This window comes from Athene cunicularia, assembly GCF_003259725.1.
Source record: "Athene cunicularia isolate RWA chromosome Z unlocalized genomic scaffold, athCun1 chrZ_part1, whole genome shotgun sequence".
NCBI classification, from domain to species: Eukaryota; Metazoa; Chordata; class Aves; order Strigiformes; family Strigidae; genus Athene; species Athene cunicularia.
This window is the reverse complement of record NW_020799142.1, coordinates 22,946,570-22,966,216: the sequence shown is the minus strand read 5'-3', so window position 1 is coordinate 22,966,216 and position 19,647 is coordinate 22,946,570. Positions and strand designations below refer to the sequence as shown.

The 19,647-nt window shown below is 36.7% G+C and overlaps 1 protein-coding gene across 6 annotated transcripts in view; it reads left to right on the top strand.

Moving 5' to 3' along the window:
• NIPBL (NIPBL, cohesin loading factor) overlaps positions 1-19,647 on the top strand; it is a 158,535-nt gene that overhangs the window by 114,753 nt on the left and 24,135 nt on the right. For all 6 annotated transcript variants that reach the window (XM_026865324.1, XM_026865322.1, XM_026865321.1 and 3 more), the window contains 13 exons: positions 488-685; positions 865-936; positions 1,029-1,118; positions 2,317-2,420; positions 3,712-3,798; positions 5,999-6,230; positions 6,929-7,080; positions 7,884-7,964; positions 8,964-9,064; positions 10,865-11,003; positions 11,190-11,272; positions 12,310-12,442; positions 15,602-15,745. In XM_026865324.1, the coding sequence (XP_026721125.1) occupies positions 488-685; positions 865-936; positions 1,029-1,118; positions 2,317-2,420; positions 3,712-3,798; positions 5,999-6,230; positions 6,929-7,080; positions 7,884-7,964; positions 8,964-9,064; positions 10,865-11,003; positions 11,190-11,272; positions 12,310-12,442; positions 15,602-15,745 (1,616 nt within the window). The remainder of the gene's footprint in view (positions 1-487; positions 686-864; positions 937-1,028; positions 1,119-2,316; positions 2,421-3,711; positions 3,799-5,998; positions 6,231-6,928; positions 7,081-7,883; positions 7,965-8,963; positions 9,065-10,864; positions 11,004-11,189; positions 11,273-12,309; positions 12,443-15,601; positions 15,746-19,647) is intronic.

Below are 19,647 nucleotides of genomic sequence, written 5' to 3'. Positions count from 1 at the left end.
AATCACTGAATTGCGATATGGACACCCAGTAATAGTCACAGTTTAGATAACTGAATAAATTATCTCAGTGTTCCCTTAAGAAAGGATGAAACTTACTTTGCTTTGTTCCACTTTCCTTAAAAAGACAAATGTCCTGTAAATTTGTATTTTTAAATGTTCACTGGTGTCCTTGCCAGTTTCAGGCACAGTTTTCATGTAATTCAAAAGAAATGCTTAGACTAATGCAGTAACAGGGCTTTATATAATAATTTTAGAGTGTTCAATTCTTTTACAGAACAGGTATGTAATAGCATTTAACTTGCAAATCATTGAAACACTTAGGTTGGAAAAGACCTTTAAGATCTTTGAGTCCAACTGTAAACCTAACTGCCAAGTCCACCAATAAGCCATGTCCCTAAGTGCCACATGTACACTTATAAAATGTTTAATTTTGAACTATTAAAAATAGAATTTTTGCGCTTATAATGAAAATGCATTTAATTTCTAGCTTCTCGTAAAAGACATAAAAAGGATAGAGATGAAGCTTGGGAATATGAAGAACATGACAGAAGAAGTTCTGGTGACCATAGGAGAAGTGGTCATTATCACGAAGGAAGAAGGACTTCTGGTAGTGGCCGTTACCGTAATCGCAGTCCCGAAGACTCTGATATGGATGACTGTTCTCCTCCCCCTAGCCTCAGTGAGGGTAACTGATCATTTTAAAAATTAAATTTTATTTGATAGTACTAGTGCATTTTCCATGGATATGTTAAACATTTTAAAACAAACATCTTTGCATGTAGTATTAAATACAAGTGTAAGAAATTTAAATCATTCTGTAGTTAATTTTTGAGGAAGTATTTGTCTCTTTATTCTCTTAATTAGTGGCTAGAAAAATGAAGAAAAAAGAAAAACAAAGGAGGAGGAAAGCTTATGAACCTAAACTAACACCTGAAGGTAACTTTAGATTTATTTCCTACAGTTTGTATTTTCTGTTTTGTATATAGCATAGTTATTTATATATATATATATTTTTTTTTTTTTACCAGAATTGATGGATTCTTCAACTTTCAAAAGGTTTACTGCTTCAATAGAGAACATTTTGGAAAATTTGGAAGACATGGATTTTACAGCTTTTGGTAATATGTCAGAAATTTTCAAAATGCTTTCACCAATTAGAAAGACAAGAAACACCAAAAAACTTGCACCTCAGTAATTTTCAAACTTCCTTCTTGGTAATTTAATTGATTGTGATACATGGTAGGATATACTGCATTTATATGGCTTCCACCTTGAGTGGTGGCCTTTACCTTTTTAATTTCACTTGCTGCTGTAGGAATAAGATCCTTCATCCCCCTTCCTGCAGAATTCAAGAGTCATAAATCATAATGAGTCAAACAGTCCCCTGGAGTGGAAAGGATACCTCTTTGGGATGTTGTTAGTGTGTTACCTTCTGTCAAACATATCTTTCTAAACAATGTTAACATAAGATGGTTCTCTTACTAATAATGTCTGAAGCTCTTAATTTTGCATTTCTTGTGGCCTTTGACCTGGTACAGCTTGATTATGCAATTCAAGCAGCAGAGTCCTTATGCATTTCTGACCAAGGCACTGAATCACTGTATGCTCCTTATCCATTTCAGTGGAAAACCGGCCAGCCTAGCATGTCTGAGGAAATAGTTCAGGTTGACTGAGGTGACTTTCTATGGAAGCGGATAATAGAATACTTGTTAATTTTTCTTCCTACCATCTTTGTCACGGATTAGAACAAAAGGAGAAGCATAGTAAACAAATTGCTACAGTTTTTAAAGCAATAGTGTATACAAGCTTGGATTTAAAAGTAAAATCATTGATTCTTTCGGTGTCTGGTAACATCATTTTTTTTCCTAAGAGTAAATACAATTAAGACACAGTGTATTCCAAGGTACTTAATTTCACATATGTTTTTCATCTGCTGCCCTTCCCCAGATTCGAACTTTAGCATTAGGGCTACAATCATGTAAGACTTGTTTTACTGAAATGAGGGTGATGGCACAAGAGCTGCAATAAATGGATTTTGCTATATTATAAATGTTTAGGTTATGACTTTCAGAAATGGATACCTTATGTTAGGCTGTTAAAGGATATTTCAGAACCAGTCATATTTAACAAGTAGTTGTTGTAACATAAGCAAAAGTTGTCATCATCAATCTTCATTACATGGAACTATTAGATGCTAACTATTTGGAAAATCAGTTTTTTTTCTTCTTCAGTTAATTAGAAATATTTATTAATTAATATACTAATTCTGTTAATTAGAAATATGATTGTTAAATTACTTTTTTTTTTTAAAAAAAGGTGATGATGATGAGATTCCACAGGAATTACTACTGGGAAAACATCAGCTTAGTGAGTTGGGTAGTGAATCTGCAAAAATCAAGGCAATGGGCATTATGGACAAGGTACATCTTCATAGTCTTTAACTTTTTTAAACATATAATTTTGATAAACATACAAAAACTTAACGTTCCCTGTTAGTAACATTACACTGTCTTCAGGTGTGCATGTGACAGATGCTGTGAACAGTTGTACTGACTTAGCAGAAGCACTCAAAGTTACTGTATCTTAACTGAATTGCCTGCTGCTTCTTTCTCTCAAGAAAGGCCTTTCAAACTTAGGAGATGTAAAAAACAGCTGATAGTAAGATTCATTTTCTGTAGTCTGTGTATTGTGATTTCTTTGCCATACTCTTACTGGCTTCAGTTCAAGGGAAGTTTTTGTTGGTGCAAACTGCTGGTATCGCATCTAGAGAAACAATATTGTTGCTTTCTTTATCTTCCTGGAACTCTTGGCTTTGCGGTCTTAGGCAAACTCTTATGCTTGCTTATGAACACTTACTATGTTTATGAAGTGTCTATGAATCTACCTATAAAAATAAACTCTGAAGGGTTTTCTTTAATCCAAAATTTAGGTAGCCTTCCTGGACTTTTCTTCAATCTCCATACCTTCCTTTGTAACATGTTGTCAGCCTGAGAGATTCTTTTTCCAGATAGTTCTCACCCTTAAACTCTGTTCCCTATTTTTCACACATACGTGCATATACATATACATAAAATCAGAATTTTGTTGCTTTTGAATGCAAGTAGTGTCTGGATGAGTGAAACTGGCTTTCCTCAATTTTAGTATATTCTACAAATTATGTAATCATAATTCTGTAGAAGATCAGTGAGTTTGAGTTACTTTTTTCAACATGCTACTTCTTCACAATTAAGTAGTATTAAGAAATAATTAGTATTAAGAATATATTTTCTTTTTGTTAGCCCTCAAGTATCAAGGAGTTTTATTTCTGCTTGTTCATGGAATTTGGATTTTTTTCCTAATAAAGCTCTATATGGTCAGTTAGAATTTCCGATTGAGACTTAGATTGCGTAAATTTCTGTTTCTAGAAGCAAAAGTGTATAGTTATACAAAATTAATGAGGTATGCAATTTTAAATCTATTTCTATGGATCTTGCTGGTTGAAAATGTAGTTGCAATTTTAGAATCTATTTCACCTACTTTAGTTATCTTACAATCATGCTGTGTCAGAAACCACAGAAATCAAGATCGGATCCTTATATCTCAACTTGCTTGCAATTTAAGTGTTTCAGATTATATAACAAGTTCTATACTTCATCAATGGATATTCTTTTCAGCAATTTGAGAGGCTTTATGTTTCTGCAGTTGTTTGATGTTTTTCTTTTCTTGTCTTAGCTCTCAACAGATAAAACAGTGAAAGTCCTGAATATTTTGGAGAAGAATATTCAAGATGGATCAAAGCTCTCTACGTTACTTAACCATGTGAGTTTCAAATTACATAACTTCACAGTATCATTTAGAGTAGAATTTTCATCACTTGAATCCTACTCAGTGATAGTTTCAGATGCTGTGTATGTGTGTGAAGGGAATTTCTGATATATATGTGATCGCCAGATTTTAAGATATGAGGTAAAATTCAGTTGATTATATTTTTTTTCAGTACTAAACACATTTTACTATGTACTGATAGGGTACAGGTACACTGGGAGCAACTAAGTTTTCTCTTTTTTTCAATTTTAAATATTATAGCTTCATCCTGAAATGTTTATGGTAGTTTGGTGTGATTTGGACCATTGGAAATTTGTTTGCTATTTTGCTACATGTCCATGCACAATGAAAGCAATACTGCAGCTGTCACATAGAATGTATTCTTCTCCTGAACACTTAAGAAAGGAGGAAGTGTTTTGTTTAGGTCTGTTCTTATGCTGCAAAGTTAGTTGTCAATGTAAACAAAATTAATAGGAAATTTAAGATTTATGGGGGGTTTTCCCAATATACCTAAACCTACATGGTGATTTAGAGTTTTTATGAGGTTGATATATGTTATTTCATATCTTTATTTCTACACTTTCTAGTCAAAACAATATTCTAGCAAGATTAGAGTTCTTGAGTTTTATGGAAAAAAACCTAACCTTGATCTGCAGAAATAGGGAGTAATTATTTATATTGGAAAGGAAGAATTTAAACTTGCAAATGAAAACCAGGGACACATGATTCATACCTGAATACTTTCATCTAGGTAGTTTGTAGTGTTGTCAAAGTTTCAGTATACAGTTCCGAATGTCTTTAGCAGTATGAAAAATAAGTGAAAAGAAGGTGCTGGTTTACATGCTCTACTTCACTGATTAAGTCTTTATGCTAATACTTTTAAAGTCGTATTTTTCGTTTAGCTTTTTGTAGTACAACACAAGATTATTAAACAGTTAATGAAATTGTCCAATGATTGCAATTCAGAGACAAAGCTTCAATTAAAGAAGCAAACTTTAGCCAAACAAGTACAGATTTTTTTCTTAAAACCTATTAAACATGATTCAGATCATTATGGCAAAGAAAGCCTCTGCTAAGGAGTAAACTTACTTCCTTTACAGTGCAGTGAACATATCCTGCTTACATGTCAGGATGTTTTTCAGAGGCAGAGTGTGCTTGCACATTCTTTTTATTTCCAAGCTTAATGAGGAAAAAAAAAAAAACCCAAACACTTAAAACTACTTGAGGTTTTTTTAGGCCTCATTTGTGTGAGGAACAAATGACTTAAAGCCATTCTGTGCAAGAAATTTACAGGGATCTTCTGACTTGCAGATGTCTGTTGATTTTACAAACACCTATAGAGAACAAATACGTGTATCTTATATAATGCACTGTGATACTGGTTTAGGTTCTCTTACCCCAAAGGGAAAAAAATGATACTGTTTCATCAACCACTTCTTTTTATAAGGAAAGCCAACAGTGTTGTACATGCAGGAAAGATTCTGTTTCTCTATAGGCTATATCTGTACCAGTGAAGCTATGAGAAATTCTACTGGATTTTGCTAGAAATAATGTTACTACAATATTTAAGTAGTGCTGGGTGTTCATAATTAACTTCATGTATGTTTGATTTTGTAACTTGTACAAGCACAGACATATAGAGATTCTGCACCCTGTGCTAAATCTAAACGGTCGTACTTGTTAAGACATATTTTAAACCTGTTGATAATAGATGGGTTGGTCTATGAAGCAGAGAAAGTCTTGCACTTACAAGTTTCGTGTGACTTGTCTTTTTGTACAAGAATTCCCTCTAGTGGCAAAAATTAGACTGATCAAAGCAGCAACTGGTGGGCATAGGCCACTGAAGAAAACACTAGATGAATGAGTTTAGATTTTAAGGTGCATCAGTCTTAGATTATGTGGCAAGCTTCCCTCATAGTGCTTCCCATGACATATGGAAAGCTTCTTTGTGTTCTAGAAGAACAATACAGTGAGACTTTGAAGATTTATAACTTAGGGAGATATATTACAAACATGTTGCTAGTAAAACAAACATTAGATGATTTCTAAAACAATTTTTACATCAAAAAGGAAATACATTTTTTACATGCATGTTTGTAAGTATATTAAGGTAATGTTATTATCCTTTACTTGGTAAAGATAAAAATTTGACTTCTTTTTCACACTATATCCTTGTTTTTCTTGCCTGTTACAGAACAATGACACTGAAGATGAGGAGAGGTTATGGAGAGATCTTATTATGGAAAGAGTGACAAAATCTGCTGATGCTTGTCTTACTGCTATCAATATTATGACATCACCAAATATGCCTAAAGCTGTATATATTGAGGACATAATAGAAAGAGTTATTCAATACACAAAGTTTCATTTGCAGAACACTCTCTATCCTCAGTATGATCCTGTGTATAGAGTGGATCCTCATGGTGGTTAGTATGCTAAGAAATGTTTAAAAAATCTTTCCATGTTACAAAATAAAAAAAACATAATCTACTGTATAATGATGAAAGTGGTATGACTTTCTGGAATAAGATTTTTGTATGCAACTCTTATAGTTCATCCCTATCGCAAAAAACATCCTGAATTAATGCTTTGTGTTACTTTCAGGATGATGAAATGTAAAGTAAAAAGCAATGAAATAGGTCCTCTGAATAACTTAGTTATACAACATCTTGGTTTACTGCAATAACATCAGTGTAACCAAAGTATTTAGATAAAAGTATTTAAATATTTGTCTGAAGTTCAGCTTCTGTGTATAGCAGTTACATGTAGGAATCAGTCATTTTATGGTCATAATCTCTGTGTATATAATGATTTATTTCCATGAAAACTGTTTAGCATTTAGTGTTTTGCTGTCATATGCATACCTTTAGATGTGGGTATCCACCTTCAAGAACCTTTCTAAAAATCAGAATTCAGAATTTAGAGCAATTGTGAAAAATTAATATAATGGGAAGTTCTTGATTTCCAGCTGGTTTCCAGCTAAATAGTTTTTCTTTTGTAAGCAATTGCTTTTATAAAGCTGTAGTCATGCAGGTGTTTTGTGGACACTTTCTGAGGAAGATCATCTTTCAATATTTCATTTGAAATATTGAAAAAATTAATGAAGATATTTTTCATTTTCTAGGTGGTGTTTTGAGTTCAAAAGCAAAACGTGCCAAGTGTTCTACCCACAAGCAGAGAGTCATAGTGATGTTGTATAACAAAGTTTGTGACATTGTCAGCAGCTTGTCAGAGTTGCTAGAGATACAGCTTCTTACTGATACAACTATTCTTCAGGTAAGTTTTTTTCAGAAGAATTACTGTCTGAAAATGTTTGGTTTTCTTTTCCCAGAGAGAATATGAAGTATGGTTGTCTCAGTGATGTGAAGTATGAAATCAGTACAAACTTTTGAATTATTAACGCCAGAGTGACTAGTTTGTTGTGCAACAAGTAATCTGCAGAAGAAGATAATTTAATGTTCAAATCTTTAATGGCTTTTTTTGTACATTTCAGAAGAGTTTCACCTGATAGTATTCAAATATAAAGTTATAGAATCATTTTGGGTGGAAAAGACCTTTTAAGATCATGGAGTCACCCATAAACCTAATGCTGCAACTCCACCACTAAAGCATGTCCCTAAGCACCTACAAGTCTGTTAAATACTTCAGGGGATGGTGACTCCACCAGTTCCCTGGGCATCTCTTTCCAGTGCTTGGCAAACATTTCAGTGAAGAAATTTTCCCTAATACCCAACCTAAACGTCCACTGGTACAACTTGAGGCCACTTGCTTTTGTACTATCGCTTGTTACCTGTGAGAAAAGACAGACACCCACTTCACTACAACCTTTCAGGTAGTTGTAGAGAACAGTAAGGTCTCTCCTGAGCCTCCTTTTCTCCAGGCTGAACAACCCCGGTTCTCTCAGCTGCTTCTCATAGGACTTGTTCTCTGGTATCCTTTAATAATTTTATTTGTAAATAAAATGAAGTAATACATCTAGTTGAATACCTTATCTGCTGAATGCATAATCTACTTGTGAAACTGCATAAATATCACTTTGTTAGTCAAATATATTTAAAATAATTTCTTTCTATTGCTAGGTATCATCTATGGGAATAACACCTTTCTTTGTAGAAAATGTCAGTGAACTACAGTTATGTGCCATCAAATTAGTGACTGCAGTAAGTACTTTTCAATTTGCAGATTCATATCCCTGTACTTGAGAGTTTTTAGGGCATATACAATAGGCTGTGTTGTTTCTCTGGTAATGAACTGGAGTTTAGAACTAATTTTATTGTTGCATGTTTTTACAGTTTAGTATCATAATCCAGCAACAGTCTTAAATCTACCTGAGCTGCCCCTATTTGCAGAGTATTCTATAGGAAGAAATATCCTCCTTAAGCAAGGAACTTCTTAATTTTGGTTATATCACTTAAAGTGAAAACATAACACTTCCATGTCCTCTCTTGCATTAAGAAATTTTAGCAATGTGGTTTTCCTTATTGCCTGTGTTAAGATTTAAATTCATGCAATGGAATAAGTTATAGAACTAGTAGAACACTTCTATGTAATAGAATAAATTCTTTTCCCTAGAACAGGTGGCTATGTGAAAAATTGACAGGGCAGATAAAATATGTGGCACGACACAGATGTGCTTGATCAAGTGGGAGTTTTCCACCTTTGTAAGAATTCTGTCTAAACAAAAGGAGAAGCAAACTCCACAATCCTGAGCATGTAAATTGAAAGAATGTCTAACATTAAAGTTTAGGATATGAAGTAAAACTTTTCTCACATGTGCCCTATGACCATACACCTGTTTGCAGAGTTTTGCTCTGTACTGGAGTCTGAAAGCCTAGCATTGTATTACACTGTTTGATTTTCCTATGCAATGTATTCTATCGCTGACAGAAACTTTTAAAACATAAGGTATTTTTAAGACGTATTACACATTTATGTTATTTCAAGATTCTTAAAAATCTATGTTTGAAAAGTTTTAATGTGTTTTATAAAGAAATGCTTGCTTTGGAAAAACAAAATAATTATAAAACAGGTATCCATTAATTGTAATTTATTTACATGACATTTAAAGTGTAAGTTCTGTATATAATTTTAAATAATATTTAACATGCAGTGTTTTATGTAACAACAAATAATTTTCTAACAATACTGTAACTTTTTAGGTTTTCTCCAGATATGAAAAACATAGACAGTTAATACTAGAAGAAATTTTCACTTCCCTTGCAAGACTACCAACTAGCAAGAGGAGTTTGAGAAACTTCAGGTAACTTCTGACATAGATTAGTAACTTGTAGACAGTAGCATTTACAGTTTTATAGATGTAGGATTTTAGGCTTCAGTATTAACTACTTTAAAAACCTGCAACTTCACAGGCTGCACTTCATTAGAGGTTGATGTTTCAAAACAATGAGAGCAGAATTGCCTGACACATGTCTTGTAATACTCAGTGTTTCTTATGCCATCATATTTGTATCTGCTTACAAAAATAATTTAAATGTTATTATATGTCGCACTAAGGATGTAAATGAGTGTGATGTTAGTGTTAGAGGCTTTTTGTTGGAAAATTCTTTGTTTCTGTTTGTATGGAGTTACATAATTTCTTTGTTGCCAAAACTTAATATGAAAATTCTGCGTTTGAGGACACACTCAGAGCACTCTTTTCAGGAAGGAAATCAATCTAATATCCCTTTGAATAAGTTTCATTTAGAAAAACAGTCTGTTTACTTTAACTGTCTTTTAAGCACTTCAGCTGGATTTCAGTGCATCTTCAGAATAATCCTATAGGTTCAGGTTCTGTCTGAGAGAGAATCTGGCCTGGGTTGGATTTCAGTTAAAATTGAGGTTGGGACACTTCAAATGATTCTAAAACATTGGTGGCTGTTGTTGATTTTGTCCCTGCTTGCATAGTCTTGCCCCAAGAGACAGACAAATCATGAGTTAAATATTTTGTATGATCCAGGAAAAGGAATATACACTGAAACTTTGAAATGGAATTCAGTAACCCTAATATTAACATAAGTGCCTTTTCCTAGTATTTCCTATTGTTCTGGTTATAGACATCAGAGAGATCTAGCAGTAGGTGGAGTAGGAAGGTGATAGGAATAGGAGCATAAGTGGTAGATACACTCATTGAATTAGGACCTGTACTAGAAGGAAGTCAATATCTGAAAGCTGAAATGTCTGCACTGTTTATCTGCAGAGTCCTAACTCTAGTCCATTGAGAGGCATTCAATAACTGTGGCTATGGTCATGAAGGGTACAGCTTACACAAAAGTTTTTCTCTGTAAAAGTTGTCAAAGATAACTTCATAAAGATTACACTCTATTTTGTGCCCACTTAGTATTTTGATAATCTGGGGAGAATGATGTCAGGGATTATCATCTCTTCATGTTGTTAAGGGTAGCATTAGGTGATACTGATGTATGTATGGGTAGTAATCATCATACTGTTTCTCAGATTATATCATGGGAGAAACATGGTGTATTCATACTGGTTTTACTAACTTTGACACACTTAAAGACACTTGCATGCTGAAGTTGATAGTCTGTTTTGCTACCTCAGTTTACCGTAGGTGTAACTTTTGTAGAAGTCAGTCCAGGCTGTGATCATTATTTTCTCTTGTTTAAAAGTCCTGCACATTTCACATACATTAAATAATAGATAAGTAAAAAATAAGACAACAATTTGGGGTATTTTTTTGTGTTGTGTTGGATATGGATATGGGATTGTACATAATAAGCCTATTAATAAGTGCCTTAGCAAATAGGTGTTTGATTTATTAAATATTCTGATAGATTTTTTCAGGTGCTGAACTTCACACATATTCTGATAGCCCATCTGTAGGCTCTTTTGGTTCATCTCTTCTGCCTGAGGATAATACTTACTGCCTTTTTTAGATAAATCTTACACTGCGTAAGACATGCAAGTGACTAGATAAATGTCTAGAACACAGATTTCTAGCTATGGTAGTAATTTTAGAAAGATTATTTAGCACCAAAACCTTCTACTTATTTTGTCTTTGTTGTTTAGTTTTAGTGTTAATGCTGTTTTTTCTTATTAACAGGTTAAACAGCAGTGACACTGATGGAGAACCTATGTATATCCAGATGGTAACAGCACTAGTTCTGCAGCTTATTCAGTGTGTGGTGCACCTACCAGCAGCAGAAAAAGATACCAACTCAGAGGAGGAATCAAACAAGAAAGTAAGATATCTTTTAAAGTAGTATTTTTTTCTTTGTAGAGGAATGACTTTGTGTGTTTGTTGGCATAATATTTTATTATGGTGCTCTAATAATTGTAGTTTTATTTGCTGCATGAGAAATGGTGATTTGGAAATTGTATTCCTGTGTAGGCTAAAATAATAGACAAACATATCTTGTTATTTTTAGGTGGATCAGGATGTGCTTATTACTAACTCATATGAAACAGCCATGAGGACAGCACAAAACTTCCTTTCTATTTTCTTGAAGAAGTAAGTACCGTTGTATTCTTTAGTGTATTAATGAAAGCAACTCCAAATAAAGTGTGTCATACCTTAAGATAAACCTAACCACTTCACAAGGCTAAATACCTACTCATAAAGTTACTTATAACAATATACTTTATTGTTATACCTAAGAGAGCTACTTGTCTGGACAAAAATTTTCATGGAATGGAAATTCTGCAGAGAGTTCTTTATACATTTAAGAATCTGTTTAATAGTTCATGGAGGATCCTTTTATTAGGGGTCTGTTGCTCATCTGAAGCCTGGGAAGAGAAGGCTGAGTAAATATTTAAGCAGTGAAACCAGAATGAAAAAGATACAAAAAACCCTAAAAATTACTTTCATTTAGCTAAAGGTAGGAATGTCAGTAGTTCAACACAAGAAGAAAAAAATAATATACCTGAATAACCAAAGGGTTTCTAAGAATAAGTCCTAAGCTTGGTTTTTATCCTGTTAATTTATACTCTTAAGCTGAAAGGCTATTTGATAACCATCTAGCAATCTCTCTGCATACTTCTGGTATCATTACAGCTAGGGATGCCACATACAAGTGAAATACTATCAGGTATGTTAATCTTTTGATGGTTTTTAGATTCTGATTTTAACCTTTGTGGAGCTTAATACTGAGATGTCTTGTCACTGTCAGGTAAATCAGGCCGAACTTAAGGAATATAGACACAACACTTCCTAAATACCCCACTCCAGCTTGAGCTTTACAATTCTACATACTTTGTCCATCCAAATTAATGCAGACTTTTAATGCAAAGCAATAAATAAAAAAAACCTTAGGAGCAAAATTCTACTATGGTAGATTAGCTGCTTTACTTACAGTGCAACTTGGAGTGATAACTGTTTTATTCATTTATGGAGAAATAATTTAAATTTTCTGTTAATATTTCAGATTCTTTTTTAGAATAGCATAAAACTGGTTTTCTGGTTAAACATAGCATTACTTCTGTTTACATCACAAAGATACCTAGAGTGGCTCTTAAATTTGCTTACAGAATGCATTTTATTTTAAATAGGTGTGGCAGTAAACAAGGGGAAGAAGATTACAGGCCACTGTTTGAGAACTTCATCCAAGATCTTCTTTCGACAGTCAATAAACCGGAATGGCCAGCTGCAGAGTTGCTACTTAGCTTATTAGGAAGGCTATTGGTAAGGAATTCTTGTTTTTAACTTTTATATTAATTTCTTTCTTATTACAATGGAGACTTGTTTATTTCAGCTGAAACTACTGCAGGAATGCTTTCTGACTGTTGACACACATGCAGCATTTAAGGTTTTTCTTATATGTATCACTATTATGTAATACATTTTTGTTGACGTTTGTCATGGTTTAGCCCCAGCCAGCAACTAAGCACCACACAGCCACTTGGTCACTCCCTGCCCCAATGGAATGAGGGAGAGAATTAGAAGAGTAAAAGTGACAAAATTCGTGGATTGAGATTAAAGGCAATGTAACAGCTAAAGCAAAACCATGCGCACAAGCCAAGCAAAACAAGGAATTAATTCAGTACTTCCCATCAGCAGGCAGGTGTTCACCATCTGCAGGAAAGCAGGGCTCCATCATGTTTAACAGTTACTTGGGAAGACAATTGCCATCACTCCAAACATTCCCCTTTCTTCCCCCAGCTTTATATGCTGAGCATGACATATGGTGTGGGATATCCCTTTGGTCAATTAGGGTCAACTGTCCCAGCTCTGACCCCTTCCAACACCCTGTGCACCCCCAGCCTGCTTGCTGGTGGGGTGGTGTGAGGAGCAGAAAAGTCCTTGACTGTGTAAGCACAGCTCAGCCGTAACAAAAACATGTCTATGTTATCAAGGCTGTTTCCAGCACAGATCCAAACCATAGACCCATATGAGCTACTGTGAAGAAAATTAACTCTATCCCATCCCAAACCTGCACATTCTCCACCCCTTATTACATACCATTCAGGTCATGCTCAGGTCCCACATTATCTGATACAGCCTCATTACCCAACACCACCCTTCCCATCTTTGGATATCATACATAGATGTCATTCCCTTAGTCTATGAACCATCTTTGTGAAATGTCTGTAAAATGTCCACTGAACTCATTTAGTCCATGACTTTGGGCTCCAGTGGTGGTGTGTTGTGTGGAGTTATTGTGCACTAAAGCCAACTCCAGTTGGGACACTGCTGCGCTTGCACTACTTCTTGTGAGGCTTATCCTCCACTAGTTTAGATGGTTCCCACTGTAGTAATTCCCATAACATGCAACTAAAATAATTGGTGACAACAATTTAAAGGTATTTCCATTACAATTTCCACCCCTGGTGTCTTTGGACCAAGTCATCGGGTTTAACATTGCAATGGACTCCTCCCCTTGCCCCTGCTCCATCTTCGACTTATCCACAGCCTGCAGTCCCTTAGGGGTGCACCTGTTCCAAGTGGAACCTGTGAGCCACAGTCTCTCCAGGGGTGTACCTGCTGCAGCATAGGCTTAGCCACAGTCACAGTCTCTCTGAGGTGCACCCCTTCCAGCATGGCCTTATCCATGGGCCACAATCCCTTCAGAGATATACCTGCTTCAGCATGGCCTTACCTACAGCCACAGTCCCTTCAAAAGTGAATCTGCTCCAGCCTGGCCTCACCCACAGCCAGTCCCTCCAGGGGTACCTGCTCTGTTGTGGGCTTATCCATGGCCACATGCTTTAAGGTGCTCCAGCATGACCTCATGCACAACCACTGATGCTTCAGGGTGTGCTTGCTGCAGCATGGACTTATCCACAGCTGCAGATGCTTGTACCTTCTCCAGCAAGGACTTCTTGGGCCACAGTCCCATCAGAGCTATATCTGCTGTGGCACAGACATACCCACAGCCACAAATGCTTTGAGATACGCCTGCTCTGGCATGGACTTATCCACGGCCACAGACCCTTTGGGGTGTCCTGCTCCCATGTGGACTTATCCACAGGACACAGCCCCTTTGACTTGAGTTCACACTGGAGTTCCAGCCTCTCCAGTACAGCAACACAGGAACAGCAGCAATGTCTGGCCATCTGCCAGCTCAGGCACATCACCATTGCTGTTATCAGAATGCTCCCAGGCACAGCAGAGTAAAGTGATTGGCAGCACAGCGAGCAGCAAAAGAAAAAAGCAACCACTAATGAGCACTAGACTCTAATATACATTAAGGTAAGTAAGCCTTATGGCAAGCACAGGAGCCTGCCAGTTAATAGCTAAACAGAAATAACAGCTATAAGTTCAATCTAGCACATTCCAGTCAAACCTGTCCTTATCCCCAGCCTTTTGAGCCTCATGTTAGGTGCCAAAAAGGACGCTCGTAGTTTAACCCTAGATGGCAACTAAGCACCACAGAGCCACTTGCTCGCTCCCTGCCCCAATGGGGAGGGGGAGAGAATCAGAAGAGTCGAAGTGAGAAAACTCGTGGATTGAGATTCAAGACAGTTAACAGATAAAGCAAAGCTGCACACAAAAGCAAAGCAAAACAAGAAATTAATTCATTACTTGTCATTGGTGGTCAAGTATTCAACCTTCTCCAGGAAAGCAGGGTTTGATCATGCATAACGGTTACTTGGGAAGACAAACCTAATTACTTCAAATGTCCCCTCTTCCTTCTTACCCCAGCTTCCAATGTTGATGGTGTTGTCACATGGTATGGAGTATCCCTTTGGTCAGTTGGGGTTAGCTGTCCTAGCTCTGTCCCTCCCAGCTTCTTGTGCATCCCAGCCTAGTTGCTGGTGAGATGGCATGAAAAGCAGAAAAGGCCTTGGCTCGGTGTAAGCACTGCTCAGCAGCAACAAAAACACCTCCGTGTTACCAAGGCTGTTTCCAGCAGAAATCCAAAACATAGCCTCATACTAACTACTATGAAGAAAATGAACTCTCTCTTTGTCAAAACCAGCATGTTAGACAGTTGTTCTTCAGTATTATAATTAATTACACTGCAATTAATGCAGTGATTTGAGCTGTTTCTTGGATAAAGATTTTAGGGTTCTATTCCTGATAAAAGGTAGCTTTCTTTATACTTACATGAAGTTGTGTTGTGATGCTATTGCAAACAATAGCTTCTGTACTAATTGCCCTGGTTAATTTTATGAAAAAATGTATTTTAAAAGAGTCTAACAACCATATTTGTAGACAGAGGGACCCAACAAAGGAAGAAACAGTAATATAAAGTAGTGTATCTGTGATGTAATAGTAAATTACATACTTTTATGCAGCATGAAAGTTACACTGAATTTTTAATAAGACTAAGATCTTCTTGTGAGAAGAATCTCAGTTGCATAAATATTTGTTTTTAACAGTTTATTCTGTTTTCCTTAGGTTCACCAGTTCAGTAACAAATCTACAGAAATGGCATTGAGAGTTGCATCACTTGACTATCTTGGAACTGTAGCTGCAAGACTGAGGAAGGATGCAGTTACTAGCAAAATGGATCAAGGGTCTATAGCCAGAATCCTCAAACAGGTGTGTGAAAGATCCCATACCAGTTGGATTGAGATGTATCCGTTCCAATACTTGAAAATTTTAAAGATGTTTGAAAACTAGTGTTGTGTAGAATCAGTCTTCCTGTTGTGGTAAGGCATTAGCTGTCTTTTTCCATCTGCTAAGCCACAGGAATGCGGCGTTCAGATCACAGCTAACCCTTGCAGGAGGTTAACCTCCGCGTGAAAGAAAGCACAAACACCAATATGGTGGATGCTATCTGTTCGATTTATTAACTGCGCAATTGCTTTATATACCCCTTTCTGTACATCGCGAGATCTTTAGTTCCCTGTACTTTCCGTGCATCACGAGATCTTTTCATGTGCCTCCTGTTTTTCCCGTACATCGCGAGATCTTCCGAGCGCCTCCCCCTACATCTTCCTTGTTCAAATTTCTGAATCAAATATACTCAGTTCATAAGCATCACATTTGTTAGCTCATGTCTTCTTGCACCATGTCTGTAGCAGTGATTACATGAAGTGGTTAATTACAGTGGTTAGGCCAGTTTTCTTGTGACAATACATAGAAAATAATGGAGCAGCAGTTACAGTCTATCTTAAGAGGCCTTAAAAATATGTATGTATGTGTATTTGCTATTGCAAAGTGGTAACTGAGCTTCTGGCACTCATATATTAGAGAGTTAAACTGTTAGGCCTGTAAAGTTAGTTTTTACATGATATGGACTTGAATTTATTTTCCATTAGGGAGTGCATATTTGCATTTCTGCTAATGCTTCTCTAGATCTGCAAGGGTGGCAACAATTACCAAAGAAATGTATGCATATTGGCTCCATACAGTACATAGTATAATGAGAAAATCTCAAATCTTATGTGTCCTTTTAAAAATGTGGACTTGCACATTCTTACACTTCTGTCTGAACTACTGACAGTTCTCAGCATAATCTGAAGTAGTCATATCAACTTCATCTCCCTTTCAGAAGACTGCAGACCTATTACATGTACTTAATAATGTTACAGATTTATGTTGAAAAAGAACTTTACAGGCATTCAAAATTCATCCACTCCTTTATGATATTGATACTTCCCATAACTTTTGTTGATCAGACTATTCTACAAGTAGTGTCAAATCTTTGTCCGTGGCTTGATATAATTTATACTTCTATGTGCTAAGGGGGTATAATTCTCCTCTGTTGGCAGTGCTCCTGACAATTCTACATTAGACTTTGTAGGGAAATACTTTAGAAAAATTATTTTCTCTTATCTCCAGAACTTACAGTAGTATTGAAAGTTATTCTGAAAAGTTACATACCTGGGTTGTGACCTGAATTTTTCTATTTGTTTTGGAGTTTTTACAGGATCAGTCAGTAACTAGACATTGTCATCTGAAGAAAATAAAATTTCTGTGAGCTTAAGTGCTTAAAGCATTTTTTTCACTTACTCAGGAAGCTTAACATCAGTGATGGTAGACACTAACATCCATGCGTTATGGAAGTTGTGTACTACACAGTACCATCAGTCAGGGTAGACAGTGTGTTGATTGTAAATTATTTGTAACATAGGAACAAATAAATAATTGGAAATATGTGCGTGACAGCTAAGCTTCACTTTGCTGTTAAAATGTCAAGAAAATAAGAAGATCCATTGTTAGACGTACTTAGCTGTTGTCATCAGAAACTTAAATTACTGTTTCCATTGAGAAATAAACTTACACCTCTATAGGTGTAAGATATTTTTCTTTCCTGCTTTCTGCAGATGGGGCATCTACCTCTCCAGGCAGCCTGTTCCAGTGTCTCACCACTCTCATAGTTTAAAAAAAACCCTCTTCCTTATATCTAGTCTAAATCTACCGTCTTGTAGTTTAAACCCATTACCCCTTGTCCTGTCACTACAGGCCGTATGAAAAAGTCTGTCCCCATCTTTCTTATAAGCCCCCTTTAAATATTGAAAGGCCACAATAAGGTTCCCCACAACCTTTTCTTCTCCAGGCTGAGCAACCCCAACTCTCAGCCTGTCTTCATAAGAGAGGTGTTCCAGCCCTCTGATCATCTTCATGGCCCTCATCTGGATCTGCACCAACAGGTCCATGTCTTTCCTGAGCTGAGGACTCCAGAGCTGAACACAGTACTCCAGGTGGGATCTCACCAGAGAGGGGTAGAGGGGCAGAATCACCTCCCTTGACCAGCTGGCCACACTTCTGTGCAAGTTTTAATCCTTGCCAGGATGAAAGAGCACGTGGCTGTTGCCCCTCCCCCACCCATGCCGGTCGGGCTGGAAGTCAAACACAGACCCCGGCTAAAATAACAAGAAATTTAATACAACAGAGTGATAGAACAATCTGAATAACAACAGTATCAATGGTAACAACAATAAACAGCAATAACAGTGAACAAGACAAACGATATACAGAGAAATACCGCTGGCTGGTCTACGGAAAGCAAAATTCCCTCCCGAACTTGCCAAAGAGCAAGGAAAAGGGTCCCGCCCCTGGACCTGACGTCAGCATGGTATGAATAACCCGGCTGGAGATCCTTTCCCCCTCTCTCTCTGCTGGGGAAAACTTTATCCTGGCTGAACAAGGACAACTTCTCTTGATGCAGCCCAGGATGCGGTTGGCTTTCTGGGCTGAGTGCACATTGCTGGCTCATGTCCAGCTTTTCATCCAACAAGATCCCCAGGTCCTTCTCTGCAGGGCTGCTCTCTACTCCTTCATCCCCCAGCTGGTATTGAAACTGGGTCTTGCCCCAACCCATGTGCAGGACCTTGCATTTGGCCTTGATGAACTTCATGAGGTTCACATGGGTTCACTTCTTGAGCTTGTCCAGTTTCCTCTGGATGGCATCTGTTCCCTCAAGTGTGTCAACCACACCACTCAGCTTGGTATTGTCCGCAAATCTGCTGAGGGTGTGCTCCATTCCACCCACTGTCTCTGTCACTGATGAAGATACTAAGCAGTACTGCTCCCAGTACAGACCCCTGTGGGAGTCAACATTAAGCCGTTGACCACTACAGTTTGTATGTGACCATCCAGCCAGTTCTTCATTCACCATCCAGTCCATTTCTCCCCAGTTTAGGAAGAAGGATGTTGTGGGGAATCACATCAAGGCCTTACAGAAGTTCAGACAGGTGACATCCATAGCTCTTCCCTTGTCCATTGATGCAGTCACCCCATCAGAGAAGGCCATGAGGTTGGTTAGGCAGGACTTGCCCTTGGTGAAGCCATGCTGGCTGTCTCAAACCACCTCCCTGTCCTTCATGTGCCTTACGTACATACAGGAAAAATAAATATTCCCTATTAAATAGCCTCTCAGAAAAAATGCATTGTTTTTAACATTCGTACAGTTTAGATACTACTAATCTGGTATATTTAGATACTACAGATCTCCATCAGTAGTTTTCAGATTACGTCATACATAATGCTTTTTTTTCCATCTTAAAAGCTCTTCACAGGAAAATTAATATTACTGATAGGCTTTATGTAGTAGGTGACACTTTTTATAAAATGTGTGTTTGTTCTCAAGCTTTTTAACCAATAGAAACTTAGCTGGATATCAGAGAGCATGATTCTTCAGTGCTGGAGCTCATAGGTGTTTGGGAAAAACCTTTTTAAGTTCCTTCCTCAACTGCACACTTGCTGCACTGTCTCTGTATGGGTGCTTCATCCCTGAAAACAGTTATACCAAATCATTTTACAAAGGGATAAGTTGTTTTTATTTCTTTGTTTCCCGTACCTTTTTACTGTTGTCTGTTTCATATTTCTTTTTATTTTACTTTTTTGCCTTTTATCCTCTGTTCACCAGAAAAGTCACTGTTTTGGTATTTAATATTGTTGAAACAGCTAACAGTGACTTTTATAGGTTAAACTTTGTGTCAGTCTGTTATGTATGAATTCAGTCCTTTTCTTTTCCCTTGAGACAAAGGGTCTTC